This window comes from Odontomachus brunneus, unplaced genomic scaffold (genome assembly GCF_010583005.1).
Source record: "Odontomachus brunneus isolate Ranch 3 - 2012 unplaced genomic scaffold, Obru_v1 Obru_scaffold_090, whole genome shotgun sequence".
Lineage (NCBI taxonomy): Eukaryota > Metazoa > Arthropoda > Insecta > Hymenoptera > Formicidae > Odontomachus > Odontomachus brunneus.
This window is the reverse complement of record NW_022639540.1, coordinates 1345967-1361684: the sequence shown is the minus strand read 5'-3', so window position 1 is coordinate 1361684 and position 15718 is coordinate 1345967. Positions and strand designations below refer to the sequence as shown.

The 15718-nt window shown below is 42.4% G+C and overlaps 1 protein-coding gene and 1 long non-coding RNA gene across 5 annotated transcripts in view; one reads left to right on the top strand and one right to left on the bottom strand.

Moving 5' to 3' along the window:
• The window catches only part of LOC116848140, a 183818-nt gene that overhangs the window by 74991 nt on the left and 93109 nt on the right, over positions 1 to 15718 (top strand). Inside the window, exons 1-2 of one of the 4 annotated variants that reach the window (XM_032823928.1) lie at positions 7446 to 8121; positions 9004 to 9075. The exons of 2 other annotated variants lie outside the window; for them this stretch is intronic. In XM_032823928.1, coding sequence (XP_032679819.1) covers positions 9015 to 9075 — 61 coding nt within the window. In that variant the 5' untranslated portion in view covers positions 7446 to 8121; positions 9004 to 9014. Of the gene's footprint in view, positions 1 to 7445; positions 8122 to 9003; positions 9076 to 15718 lie in introns of those variants that run through there. One more of the 4 variants, XM_032823929.1, reaches the window with a different exon arrangement.
• The window catches only part of LOC116848141, a 114733-nt gene that overhangs the window by 15524 nt on the left and 83491 nt on the right, over positions 1 to 15718 (bottom strand). The window lies entirely within an intron of this gene.

Here is a 15718-nt window from a genome sequence, read left to right as displayed (position 1 = left end):
TCTCCTTCTCTCTTTCTCTCTTGATACGTTCGATTTTTACTTATCCCTCCCGAAACGTTTCGCGCCTTCGCATTCATTGATATATTGTGTGCCATCCATCTCCCGTTTCCGAACGGCGCCCCATTTTTCGATCGCGACGACGAGAGAGAGAGAGAGAGAGAGAGAGAGAGAGAGAGAGAGAGAGAGAGAGATGAGATAGCGTTTATTTCATTGTCAAAACGAAAAAAGGGAGATTCGAGCGAGTGGTTGAGAGACGGATCTCGCGAAATGAATTTCCGAGCCGCGAATACCAGGCAACGAGCGTTCTCTCTCAATTATCAATTTACTTCGACCGCGTACTCTCTCGAGCGCGCCTCGCCGTCGAGGCGGCGGATCGCCGTCCGACCAGTTGCGAGAGCAACAGCCGTCGTAGTCGCGAAGTACATTGCGGGGAACGGCGCAGGCAAATACGCGCATCGCCGAGCCCTTAATCTCGATCTACGAGCGAACGACAGCGGCGCGTCACGGCAGAATGGACTTTGTTAACAGCCGCAACGTCCTTTCCCACTGATCCCTCGTACCCCTCCCCTCTCTTTCCCACTGCGCTTACCTGTCTCACTCTTCTTACCTTCGAGCCCGTCGATGGCATAAATCTCCGGACAATGAAAACAATGTGTCCCGGTGAGTAATCCTCCTTCGGCTACCTCGAAGCTAATTGCGAGATACTACGAAGGCAAGAAAGAAAAAGGTAGAGAAAGAGGAACAGAGAGAGAGAGAGAGAAAGGGGAGGAGTAGGAGGAAAGGAAAGAGCGAGCGAGAGGGAAACGGTGCCGGCGAGAGCGTAGGAAGAACGAGGACAGGGCGAACGGTGACCCGCCCGTTTGGTAATACACTGTTAGTCATACGCATAGCTATCTACTTAGGGAATTCGAAACCAAGTATGGCGAGACCTTGTATTATCGGAATCGACGGCGAGCGTGTCGGAGCGGGCTTAGAGAATCGGCGACGTGTACATACCTAGCCAAGCCGGGCGCGATGCGATTCCCTCTACCTGGGAATACCCGGCATTTAACGGCGGAACGAGCGACTACCGTTCCCGAGTCGCTTCCGGAATCTCCCGTGATCCTTCGCGCGGATATGTATCGATCTCCGCGGCTGTCGTCCGTGGCGCGCGACGATCGTACAATTATATAAATGAGGGATTTCCGAAAACGCGTAAACTCGCCTCTCGTCGTATTAGGAGATGGTGTTAACGTCAGAATGAGGAAACAGAAGTAGGCTCTTTGTGAATCAAGTACACCGAAAGAAAAATACTTGAATATTTATTTGTAAGACGTGTAAAGTTTATTTTACAGAAATAAACGTTTCTCAGAAGTAAATAAATTTTCAAGTTATAAATTTCAAATTAAGTAAATAAATTTTCTTTCTCTCAGTGTAACACAAAAAGCGTCGAGTATAATATGAGTAATCGTAAATGAAACCCGCAGCGAAACGATTGAAGAAGCTCTTTAAGAATTTCTTGATCGCGTGATAAACGCGTAACGCTCTGAAATCCTGTCTTTTCGATATCTCGGCGATTTCAGGAAATAAACCCGGCTGAATCTGCGGCGGGCAATTAACTGTACCGAATAGCGGGTGAATAGCACGAGATACGCGTATGCGCGTATAATATCAGCTGCTGCCGAGTGTGTGCTATTTAAACAGCTGCACCGAGGAATCCTGCGTATGACCTATAATTAAACGCGCTATTTTTCGCCATGCTAGAATTGCCGCGCTCCCGATGCACTCTCGGAGACACGCGATCGGCATATTGTTGTCGGGACGATGCTCGGCCAAGTGTCGACGTGTATTTTTTCCCGCTAATACACACACCGTCAAATCCAATAAAGAAGAAACGAGAACAGCTTGAATTATCGGCGAATTATCGACACGTCGGATTGACCGGTCGATTTTCTTAGGAACACATTCACATTGCTCATCCTCTCGACGTTCTCTCACGAGACTGAAGCTCGTATTAATAGTTGTCACATGAAACTTGTCTCATGTGAGATACTCAGATTCTTGTTCAGAGTTAGATCGAAGTTTTCCAGTTGAATTATAACTTGTGTGACACTCATATCTGCAATCGCGAGATTCAACTGAAAAGCTGACTCTAAATTTAATGTGAGTATCTCACCTGAGTCAAAGTTCAAATAGTGACTATTAACACGTATACAGCTATGGAAAAATTCTGATCTTGATAGCGGAGAGATAAAAAGTTTTTACGATGCTTTTTCAAAGAAATATAATAAATATCAGTATGTAGGAATTTTTACCACACATCGTTTATTATCAAAGTTTCAAGTTTAAAAAAATTATTTAAAAAATTGAAATTCCGCATGCGTTCAAATTTTTTTGCGCTGAGCGCTATGTCGTTAGACGTCTTTAACTAGTGGACAACATAACTAGTGGACAACATAACAATTCGTGTAATAATCTGGAACAACTGGACAAAAAATTGTATTGAATTTACTGGAGGATGAACTTAAATTCTCTGGAAAATTTCCAAAATTTGTACTTTTCTCAGTAAATAGACAAGAAAAAGAGAGAAAAAATTACTTGCAACTTCGAAGTGTTGTCATTTTGTTAGATGTCGATTTTCTGATAATAAAAGTTCATTTTCCAACGAGTTTAATAGTCTTTAAATCTTTTTGCCTCATTTGTTTTGGATTATTACGCGAGCCGTAATGCTGATATCTTCATTAATTTCCTTGGAAAAAATTCCTAAAAATCTCCTATTTCTCGGCGATCTAAACCTCCCGTTAATTTTACGTCGTCTGAGCAGCGTATGGAACGCGAGGAAGACATTCGTCGAGCGAAAGCTCCAAGAGTCACAATCCGAAGACGCAAACACGACGCACAGATAGCGCGTTTTTCGTCATTCGCTGCACAAATACCGCGTTAAACGCGTCGGTATGCCTCTCGCACGTAGTCGGACAATTTAAAGAACAGTTAATCGCGACGCGCAAACAAATCATTTCCATTGCGTGACGCGGACGAGCACGCGCGCGCGCCTACATATGCACACACACCCGCACAAGGTAACGTACACACGCGCGCCTCGAAGCAGCAGGGTCGCGGCGTTGAGAAACCGTTCAATAAATTTCAGCCTCACGAGGCAACCCGCGAAGAATCGTGGACATTGCGGAAGCTAGCGAAGATAACGCCGGGTCAGATTCTGTAAACACTGTTATCAGCGTATGAGCGCACCGAGCCTGCATTGTAATCGCGCGATAGGTTGCGAGATTCACGTCTGCACCTTGCGGTTACGCGCTCATGATCGCCAGATCGTAATTACGATTTTTGCCCTGCCGCGAGTAAACAATGGCCGATGCAATGCACCTCCTTTTCCCCGTTTCGTCCCGCCTCTTCTCGTTCCATCGGCGAATCTTTCTTCGTCTCTCTTTTTTCCCTATCCCTTTCCTTTTTTCTTCCTGCCACGGAAAGGTAATACTCTTTCGCGCGACGAATGGGAATTGGAGTAGAAACGAACCGCCGCGCGAATCGATAATGCGACGCTGTAACGTTATTCGCGCGATACGTTATACCGTTAGTTAAGAGGAAATTGTTTCGGCGGTGGGAAATTTTTTGCCCGCGGATTCGAAGGGATTTCTAAGCAGATTGCATCTGCGACTTTAGCTCGCGTGTGCGAACAAAGATCATGGCGTGTTGTGACTTTTTTCACGTCTCATACGTGTTGAGAGAAACGTCGTCGTCATTATTGTTGGATTTTGAGGTAAAAGTGATAATAGCAGAGCACTAATAACACTGGAATCTAACCCTGGGACATTCTTATCGTTTTGATCTTTAAACACAATATCGTTATCTTATCGTTTTGAACTTTACATATAGAGAATATGTATACATGTGTAAAATATACACACATATATTGTACGTTGAGAGCTTAAATACTCGTATTTAAAAAAAACCGAAATAATGAGAAAATCCAGAGTTGTGTGCTGATGTTATATTGATATCCAGGCGTTGGTATTCTTGCCATAAACGCTTGAACGCTCGCGAGATCTGCGCGCGAATCGGAGAGCCTCTCCTCGGCGTCGATACATCGAATAGCGTTCGTGTTTAGCGAGACGGTGACGTTCGAAGGCGATCAAAGTCGCACAAGAATAGCCCGCGTGCCCGCCAAAAATAAAGACGACTGCCGCTCCTTCGACAAACGACGCGCGACGCGATGCATCTCACGCTTCATTTCTCTCGCAAATTCAACTATACATTGAAAGATAACTGAGGGAAAACTCCACGATCCTCAGAAATTAATAAATGCATATTTCGTTCAAACAATATAGTCGATAGTTTTTTGAGGCCATCTCGTCGAGTTTCCGATCAAGCTGATCGAATACTTATGTCTCTTTGTTAATTTTTTCAGGTTGTGATCTTTTCTCTCTCTCTCTCTCTCTTTCTCTCCGTATGTAAATTTTTTTATATTTGCAGATTTTTTACTAATTTTACTCAATTATATTCAATACTTTACTTTACGCTTGAGAGGATTTGTCTCAGAGCGCGTAATAAATGAACCTTCTTTCTTTTTCTCTTTCTCTCTCTCTCCTTTTCATATTCACTCACGACTGCTTCAACCATGTTCTTCGAAAGTACGTTCAGCGAGCTTCAAAAAGCGCGAAATCACGAAGCACATTTTCGGAACATTTCGACAATGAAGAGCTTCTTCCTCTCGCACTTCTCCTTCTCATCCTCTCTTCCTCTCTTTCCCTCTTGCTGTCTCCCTCATCGCCGAATGGAGTGGGAATTACCCGCGAGTATCGATCGGACGTGCGCGTTGATTCGTAAATTCAGAGCTAGAGTCGCGTTGTTTTACGAACAAAGAGTAAATCCCGCGATATAACGAGTATTAAGAATAAAAGGGGCTGGAAATAAAGTCTGAGCTCGAAACGACCAGCTGCCTCGCGGTCTGTCCGTTACATTTTTGCAATACCTATGGGGAACGCACGGAAATATTATTAGAAGGAAAGTATTGTGCAAGTTTGTGCGCGCGCACACACATAAACTGCGACTCCGCTTCCGTTTCACTGCGCGAATATTATCTCGCGCGAATGCACAGCGAGGAGAGAGAAAAAGATCGATACACTCGGCGCCACGGCCTTCGCAATAAATCGACAGTGATTACCGCGAGACTACTCCGTTTACATACTGATACCCGTGTCCAATCTCGAAGTATGCAAAAGAAGCGAGGAGCGGTGCGAGTCGATTGCATAACCGCACTAATGATGGCTGGATGCGATCTATCATTTCGCTCAAAACAATGATCGCTCGATTGGCTAACTGTGCAATTATGCTTTTGTAACAACGCGTTAAAGATTAACTTTCACTTCTTTCCGCTCACGTTAAAGCGAACGAGATCTCAAGTTAATCCTTTCGCCACGACAATTGCGTTTGTTGTGGTTGTTATTGTTGTTGTCGCATTATGACAATCGTTTACTTTTTCTGCTATCTCCTTCTTTCTTGTCGACGTGTGAACGCGTTTAATTGTCGCGAGGTAGTGGGCGATATCGCAGTCGAGAAAATATTTGAAAAAAAGGCCCGACACTGCTACTAATAGCAGCGTTTCCGCCGGGCGTTAATACACGGATATTAGCGGGACAAGTATTAGTTAACTTTGGTGGGAATTAAGCAAATGTATGATAACGAAGTGCATACGTAGTACGCTGAAGTGATTAAAGGATTCGCGGGTTGTAATAAAATTAGCAATCAGTTGTTGGACCTACTTTGTAATGTATTATGAGATATTTTGCGACATGCAAATTTTTGCATTACGCGGATATTATATCATTTTAATGCGCCCGCGCAGCGCATTCCATAGCGGCGTAAAATTCACGTCGCACTCTCGTAACGTAAATAAATGCGAGCTACAAATATTTCACTCGCGTTATTATGAGCTCGAATTTTTCGAAAAATCCTAGCTAATAACTCGTCCCTCTCTCTCTCTCACACACACACACACACACACACACACACACACACACACACGCACACACACACACACACACACACACACACACACACACACTGTCACCTCCATGCGTGTACGCGCGCTGCGCTAAATTATCTTGCACTAAATCGCGCCAATGCAGACCAAAGCACGCAGCCAAGTATGTCCCGAATGTCTCTGATCGACCCGTTTCATGGTGCATCGCATGTAATTACGTTCACGCTTGTGCAAAGAATCCCGGTGGTAAGCGTGGTCTCGCGTCAAACGATATTCAAATCCGACGCTGATAACGAAATTCGCGCGATTTCGCGTGCCGAGCCAATTCCACTAGAACAAATATACCCACGGCGAGCCATGTATTTATCTGCATCATTTTATAATTCGGCTTTAAACGATCTCGCGATATCGAAACTTTCTCGTCGCGAAACGACCCGCGCGCTTCAGTCTGCTCCAGCCAAACTCGCTTTTCGATCAATCTGTTCTCGCAACTATTGCACAACTGTGACGTTGGCGTACATCGCTATCGTTAAGAAATATTCTGCACGACTACTCCTACGATATTGTCACGCATGAATCACTTTCGAAATGCCAGTTTCACATTAATCCTGCAAATTTGAAAGACTAATGAAGACTAAATCTCGTATAACATTTTACGGACTGCTGTACATTTGTTGCTAGAGAAAATGGTTACTCACTGCGGTTTTCTCTATGTTCAGGTTACAAGAGAAGAAAGATTTTAGAATTTATTCAATATTTATTTTAACTCGATATTCCAGTCGTATTTTAAACTTTTCTTAATTTCAATAAACAATGTACACGGAGGAAATGGTTTGCTCGAGTGAACCGATTTCTGGTAAAATATGAACAATTGAAAAATTCCGATCAGAATTGCCAGAATTCTGCTTTTAAGTTTACCAGAAATCTCGATAATTTCGACTGAATTCTGATAGCTTCAGAATTCCCGAAATTACTAAATCATTCATATTTCACCAGAAATTCATTTATCCTATCAAACTTTTCTCCCGTGTATTAATGATGAAACTGATTTGACTGCAGACGGAGTATATACAACGAGCAAATACGAAATAATTAATATGAATAAATAATGACATTAATGGGTGATTAAAATAACAAACTTTCTTTCTTCTCTTTTACGATCTGTTTGTTGATATTTTTCGTTGAAAATTTTAATAGAAATTGGAGATTCAGAAGAGAATAGAAAAGGAGTAATAAAGATAACAGTCATGTATATGCGCAAAAATAAAAAGCTAAGCGATTTAAATAAAGATTTATATAGGCAAGATAACGATTTAAGTATAGCTTATAGGTACGATAACGGTATTCCTTTAATTCTTTCGCCACTAATTTTACTTTTTCAAGGTACAATTTTTTTACTTCTACACTCCATTAAATACATTAATATAATGTAGTTTTAGTAAAAAATTTGAAAGTATATTTGGCACCGAAGGGATAATAGGATTGGGACTCTGATGTATTACTAAGATTTTTAAGACGGTATATTTGTTCCAACGGTAATAAATAGAGTGATAATGTTTTGAATGTCAAAAAAGTTATTTATTTGATTGAATAAAGTTATTATTAATGATGGAAGAATCATATGTCCCATTGTTAGCAAAAGAGAGTTTAAACAGAAGCGAGAAAAAACGTTTTCGCGGATGTCAACGCAATGGAACCTGCGGAATGTTTTGGTGGCATCGAGATTGTTGTTGTCTCTCGGTCGTCGAGGTTACGCACTGCTTGGTGGCTGATAACGGCTGGCGATGTTTTTGCCCTATTTGCTGATTGTTTTGGTACTGTCGCGCGCCACGTATGTTTCCACGACCGGCATTACGATTCGAGCCGACGAGATACGCGGAGCGCATGTGTCGGTGTATTAGTAATCGTCCTCGTCGGGCCTTGGAATTTTTAATCGGCCTCTCGTCGGTATCGCGTTCGTTAACACGCGCTTTTCCGATCGTATATCGTATCGACGTGAGTGTCAGTGTCGCGAGTGAGTGAATCCGGATTAGCCACGACGGACCAGCCAAAAGTATAGACGAAAATGACCAAATCTATGTGACGATAACTTACTCAGAAAATTACGGTATATTACTCGGTAATATTGGAAAGTTGGTAAAATGGTAATTTAGAAGAATATTATAGAAATAAGAAAAATGTTTGATGTGTAAAGCTTGAAAGGAGCATTTAACTGTAACACCTGTATTAATAATCGTTATTTAAAACTTCAGATGAGATATTAATGATATATTGATGAGATATTAATGATATATTGAATTTAAAGTTAGATGTGAATTTTTTCAATTGATCCAAGATCACGAATATATGTCTTCTATACTATATTATATAATTTAAATAAGAAATTAAAATCTAACTCTAAATTTAAATCTGAGTATCTCACGTGAGACAAGTTACAAGTAACGACTATTAATATAGACTTAGGATGAGTAAAACACTTTGTTTAACTCACATTTTCCATTAAATATTTTAATATTTATGTATATTGGTACATACTACATATAACATATAGTAATTAGGAAACTAAGTATATAGTAATTAGAGAACTTCGACAAGAATTTCTTTATTAGGATTTTTAAAATAAAAAGTGTGACAGGTGTGATACAATTTTAATCTACATTTTTTACACCATCATACTTTACAATATTTTCATTTGTTATCTTGCTGCATCAGCGACTAGATGTAGTACACACATAATTGCAAATTTTTAATAGTATTTTAAGAAATGGAAACTTCATAATATCTCTGAAGGATTGTAGTTTCTTTTTTCATCTAAGAGATATTTCAAAGATTATCACATATACATTAAGAGAATATATAAGAAGAATGTTGTCTTACCTTATACATTAATGTAAAAAAATATATATAGCCTATTTGTGCGTGAAACTATCAAAAACAACAAATTTTCCCAAACTTACCAATAAATTATCATCTTACCGTAATTTTTTCGTAAGTAATCGTTACTCTGACCGTAATTTTACATCAAGCCGAGAGAAGGATGTTAATCAAATGCAGAACGACGAGAGAGACGCGAACAAAGGTATATTATATATTTCTAGGTGAGTTGAACCGTTTATTATGCAGGATATTCCGATTTTAACGGATTTTCAACACATTTGCCGAGACTGAGCAGATACTCGGGTCAAAATTTAGGTCAGCTTTTATGGCCTGTCGTTTAACAAATAATTATAGCTTCGCGTGAATCTCTAATTCCAGTCTTCGATCAGTACTTATTTCGTGTAACAAAAAATATTGATCCGAACAACCAAATGACGGTCTATGAATACGAATCTGTTATCACTTATGCTACTGATCGAAAAACAAATTAATAATTTGCAACGACTACTGGACTTGGAGTAGAATCTAGCGGAGATCTCGCATGTTTTTGACTCACGCACGTTTAATAATGTTCTTTGGAGCGCGAGTTCCATCTACAACGCCCTCTTTTCGCTTGTTTGTCGTTCCTATTATGCCGAGACCAAATTTAAATCTCTTTGGATGCGTAATATTATTGGACATGCAACAACTTCGTTTGACCTTATAAATTCCTTGCATAACGTTCTCATTAAATCCTCAAATCCCACTAAACCTCCCAACACCAATTAAAAGAAATAAATAAACGAAAGTATTATAGATAAAGGAAGTTCGTTGCTTTATTTTCACATTTAACTATTTTTCTTTATCGAATTATTTTGGCTAACTATTTGTGCTATCAAGACAAAACAATGTTATATCTCGAAATTTCCGTTGGTCTTTCAAACTCGACAGAATTTGGAGGATAGATGTAGAAGCGAAATTTCAACTCGAATTAAATCTCCTTCAAATACGTTCGTATACACAGAAGAATATCATTCTACTGCTAAGAAAAGCGATGACTCAGTTTACTTTTCTCGTCTTAAGTAATGGTTATCTTCAACCAGAAATATTTTCTTCATAATAATCTTAAAATATATACTGAGAAAAAATATCTGATAACTTATTTTTGTGGAATGTAAAGTTGATTTCTGTGAAATGACTCTCTTCTCCCGTTACCAAGTGGTCATTTATTTTTATCTTAGTGTAATAACATCACAGATTTGAGAACTCATTATTACGAACCTAAAGGAAAAAAGAATTTACTTTATTTACAGATATATGATAAAACTTTATCAGAGATAAGGCTAGTTCAACTCTATGTAGTGAGCAAACCGATTTCTTTTTTGTCAACTCAGTATTCTTGTTTGAAATATTAAACCTACAAGGAGATCCAGTATGAACTTGATGCTTAGAATAAATTTATGGCGGATTTACGGATACGCGTGAACTCAGATGAAACACTTGAAATAAGCAATATTTACTTGAATGCGGTATATTTATGTGCGTAACAGACACCAGACGATCTTCGTCGTGTCGCGGAACACCGCGACTTATTTTTCTCGATGCATCGCGCGTTATCTCATAACGCGCACTTGATGTACACGCACAATAGCGCTGGTTATCCCACTGTCGTTGTATACATCGAAGGTTGTCTACGACGCGCGTTTTTACCCACATTAATGCTGTCGAAGTATCAATTGCATAAGTCGCCGACAATAATAAGCCGCGAACGCCAGCCGGACGACATGGCGCGGCGCGAGTTTATCGCGCTACATGATCGACCGGCTTGATCCAGTTTGGGCTTATCGCACAGCCCGCTTCGCGTCGTCGCCTTAACGCGCGAACGTCCGGTCGTGGGGTCGCTCGATCTTCGATTAACTCTTTGAGCCGTAGTGCGACACTGGCCTCCCACCCGTCTTTTCATTCTTAGTGATTTTAACTAACTTTTTTATCGATAGACATATATATATATATATATATATATATATATATATATTTGATCATATTATTACTAGACATTCTTTCACTTCCATAAACATAAAGAACTAAAAATATGCAAAAGATAATTTAAATGTTTAATTGTCAAGTTATTATCACCAAAATAAAAAGTAAAAAAGAGGACTTTCTTCAGACAAGAATCATTTTAGGGCCAACTACTAGGAATCTAGACATCGAAACGTTAACAGTCTATTCAGAACAATTAACGGTATTTTTTAAAATTCCCTCCATATGTCAAATTTGAAGAAATTTCACCGAGAAATGAAATGCATGGCTCAAAGGGTTAATCTCCTCTTCTGTCTGCCTCTCGTATTCACGTCGCAACACGACTTTGTTCAGTCGCATGCACTTCGCGCTCGTTGAGACACGCTGCACTACGGAATAAATAAAGCGAGGAGGAGAGAAATCCGGAGGGTGAAAAAAACAGCACGGTTCGATCGGTCGTTATTATTGACCGAAGCGCTTAGTCGATCGTTCGGTCTCCTTGTTGCGACGTACGCTGGAAAATTATAGCACAGATAACACACCGCGTCGACGGTGACTGTTGCGGGCGGCGGTGAAGATAGCAGGTAATTCTTGCATAATTCTTACGTAAACTCTGCTGTCGCGGTATGCGCGCGCAATGTAACCGAGCGCGGAGTACACAATTATATGAGCGCTGCGCGAAATTAATATGTATTACGCGTTGTCGTAAATCCGCGGTCATACGCGGAAAGCCGCCGCCGCCGCAGGAAGTGGAGCCATCCGTACCCACTGCGGAGTTCCTAAAGAAAGTCGATGGGAACAGAGAGAGGCGAGAGGAAAGGGTGCGAAAGCAGTGATGAGAGACTCGGCAAGATGAGACGGAAAGGCGAGTAAAACGGCGGAAGAGACTGCAGGGAAAGCCAAGAGAGAGAAAGAAAAAGAGAGCAAAAGAGAACATCGGCTCCCTACTTGCAAGTCACTGTTTTCATTAGAGATCTTTTCCGATGCATTATATACGTTCTCGCGAGCTCGCACACGGCGGAAAGCTTTCGCGATAGAAAAATCGATCCGTCGCCGTGCAGAAAGCAACTCTTTCGCGAGATTGGCGTTCGTTTTTCAACGGTTTTAGCATTTTTCAAGCGCTCGAACTCAAGACGACTACATCTGTCAGAGTTGCATCAATTTCTGTCCTCACTAGGGTATCATCTGAAGATAGAAATAGAGAAAGAGAGAGAGAGAGAGAGAGAGAAAGCGAACAAGCGAACAAGTCAATTGAATCCCTTGTTGATAAACATCGCTAAAAAAAAATACATCGATTGCATTACAAGCCGACACAAAGACACATGCGGCGTTGATGAAAATAAAAAACGGAAAAAAGAGAGGAAAAAACAACGCGGGGTTATATTCACATTCCCGCAAAGAGTATTCGCATGCGAGCCGCCAGCGCGCGCGTGGCGCAAAGAATTGCACGCAATTTCTGTCGAGAGCAGACATCAAAGTAATCCGTTCCGATTTGATTGATTCTCGCGAAGCGATAATTAACAGCCCGGAATTTCGGACAGTTCGCGCCGAGAACCGGTGGCCGGTTGGTCGATCGGTTGGTCGGTTGGTCGATCGGTCGGTCGGTCGGTCGATCGGTCGGTCGGTCTGTCGGTCGGTGGGTGAGTGGGTGGGTGAGTGGGTGGGTGGACGGGCGGACGTGGAATCTAACTAAACGCACCTATGGCAATTTGGAAGGCCGCGGCTAGGCTCTATATAACTCCCTCCCTCCGTCTATTCTCTCCCCGCGGCCCTCTCTATGGTCCCTGACCTAACCTATTGGAAAACGCGGTTCCGTCCGACGGAGTTATCAGAGCGTGCGCCGGCCGGCTGTTTTGCCGAGCGCTTACTCACGTTTCGATTTTATAGTAACAACTAAGCGTGCATTGAGCCGTTCCGCGGTGACTGCAGTAAATCGAATTCCTGCCCTCCCCCTCTCTCGCGCTCTCTCTCTCTCCCCCTCCCTCCCGCTCACTCTGTCTCTCTCACGCATCCTCCTGCCTCCCGGTCTTCCTGAATGCCAGAGCCACCCCCGCGACTGCCCCTCTTACCCCTGTATAAAGAGACCCTTTCGCCGCATTTAACCGTGTTGCGGAGGGCTTTTGAAACGCGTTAGAATCCCTAAAAGCAGGCCGCTTTTGGACATACGACCCGTTTATTTAAGCCGCATATTTTCAAAAGCACGATGAATTTAGACACGAGATTTCCTCTCTCTCCCTCTCACCCCTTTCTCTCTCGCGCGGGTCGTCGCAATTCCTGGTATCGCTTTCAAAATGAATGGCTCACGTGTCGCGATTCGAGGATACTTTGGCGAGTGCTTTGTAACGCCGCTCTTTTCCCCTCTCCATTCCTCCCCCTCTCTCCCTCTCTCTCTCTCTTTCCTTCCCCTTCTCTCCCTCTCTCTCTCTCTCTCTCTCTCTCTCTCTCTCTTTCATTCTCTCTGTGCCTTTCTCTCTCTTTCTAGTGCGACAGAGTCAATAATTGTAGCATGTTGATTTTAAGTACAATACGTGTTTGAGCATTATGGAGTCCAGTCGGAAATATGAAAAGCCGAACATATTTACGCGTCGGCATAAAGTTTCGGCGTATTTATTAATTAAACTTTCGCAAAATATAAATGGAGCATGCGTTAGAGATCGAAACCGCATTCGCCATCATCTTCGTCATCGTATCATCGATGGATTCAGATATTAACTCTCATATGTTTCGGGTATCTTAATTCACTGGGATCGTTTTGATTCTCTCTTATTTACATCCTTTAAAATCTTATAGCCAAAAATGAATAAAACGCATAAAACTCTTCTTTAAATATTATATTTAATGTAAAAAATCCCGAGATATAACGGAAAATCATTTTTATTTTTCCTTCGACATCTTAATCCGGCACACTGGAGTCAAAAACGACCCTCTAGCGATTTCACCATTTTGTCATACGACAGACAATTCTGATGGCTCAGCTTTCCAAAATTTTATATTCTCACTATTCCTATAACTTTATTTCAATGTGAGTCGAAGGTTCTTTTACTCCTTCAGTTTGCGGATAATTCCAAATTAAACATTGAGCGGGATCGAAAGTGACATTAACTCAAATTAGGGTTAACAGAGTTCCAAACGAATCTGACCACCAGGTAATCTCGCACTTTCGGCTCGTTACGATCAACAAAATTAATCGTCAAATTTATTTTCGCGACGAACTCGACGATATAATCGACCGTCATTACGCATAATTAGCTGTTTGTTATCGTATCGTCCAAGCAGCTCGCCTCGCCACACACATACACATACTCATATGCCACATACAGACACGTTCTGTCATATCTCGGAAAACACACGAGATATATACAGCTGGGGCGATTATCATCGCGGCGGTGTTCTGCGGCGCGAGTAGTATTTCGGGTAAAACGGATAATACGGAAACGATTTTGCGCGATTTACGACGTGTTTTGTAACAGCGCGTCGTCGGCGTCCGCGCGCGACGTTAATAAGTAAAATATTGTGAGGTATCAGAAACTCCGTTAATAAAGCGACGCCAACGATCTGGACATCGATAGCGTCGGATAAACGAGCCATTGTTGCGTAGCGGCGACGCACGCACGCACACACAGCCCAGCGCGGGCCCGAAACTCCGGCGATCTTCGTCATGCCTAATTACTTCGAGCCGACGTGAATTCTCGATCTTTATCTTCGCGCCGAGAGAGAGAGAGAGAGAGAGAGAGAGAGAGAGGGAGAGAGAAGGAAAATATTTCAGAGAGTGTTGTAACGGAGTGACTGAGAAATTTACATCGACTTGTTTCGCCGGACCTTTGTGTCTCGAGACGCTGTCGCGCACAATCGCTTTGGCGCAACGTGCAATTTTAGATTTCCTTGTTTATAGAGAAAATATGAAAAGAAACTACGTGGAGGAAGCGGCTTTGGAGTTTTACGGTAGTAGGGGGTAGAGGGAAGCAGTGGCTTCAGTATTTTACATTAAATATTTTCGCAAGCCACGCTGTGCGAGTATGTGTGTGCATGTGTGTGTGTGTGTTTCTTAAAACACGGAAGGAGAGATATACCGATTTAGCGGATTGTGTCGCGCTCGATGACGCGCGCGCAGACGGAATCGGAAGCCGTGGAGATGCGGGCCGGGCGGGGATTTAGCGCGTTTCGTTCGGGGGATATTTATCCCGTCGGATAGAGCATGCAAGAAACGAGAATGCCGCGATATATCCCGGGTTAGAATTCGTATCGTACAAATGCCACGGCGTATCATCGACGAGGCCAGCCGCGCGCCGCTGATCGATCTCCTTGCTCGCCGGTGTGGTGGAGGTATATGCAACGGGTTTACACACAAGTACACACACACACACACACACACACACATACACACAACCGTGTGTGAATTCAAGTACCACCACCACCATCACCACCTATATCCACCCGTCTACATGTCGTATGCGCCGTGCTTCGCGGGTACCGTAATACGATGACGCAATGCCAAAAGCCAAATAATAATTAACGATAATATACGTGTCGAAAGTTACGACAGCGGCTCGGACACACTGCGCGCAAAAGAGATGACATAATGCCGGAGTGTGTGTAACGAACGGAGCCTATACACATACTGCGGCACTTTAAATTGATATTTTTACGTCGTTACGCGCGCTATATGTTTAAATGGCATGTGTGCGCCGCGAAATATTTATGAGTTTCAAACATTCACGCGTTTATAGCATCGCGTGCGAAATATCCCGCGAGAATCCTCTCTCTTTTTCTTCCTCCCCCCTTTCTTCCTCCCTCTCCTCTCTTCTCCTCTCTCTCTCTCTCTCTCTCTCTCTCTCTCTCTCTCTCTCTCTCTCTCTCTCTCTC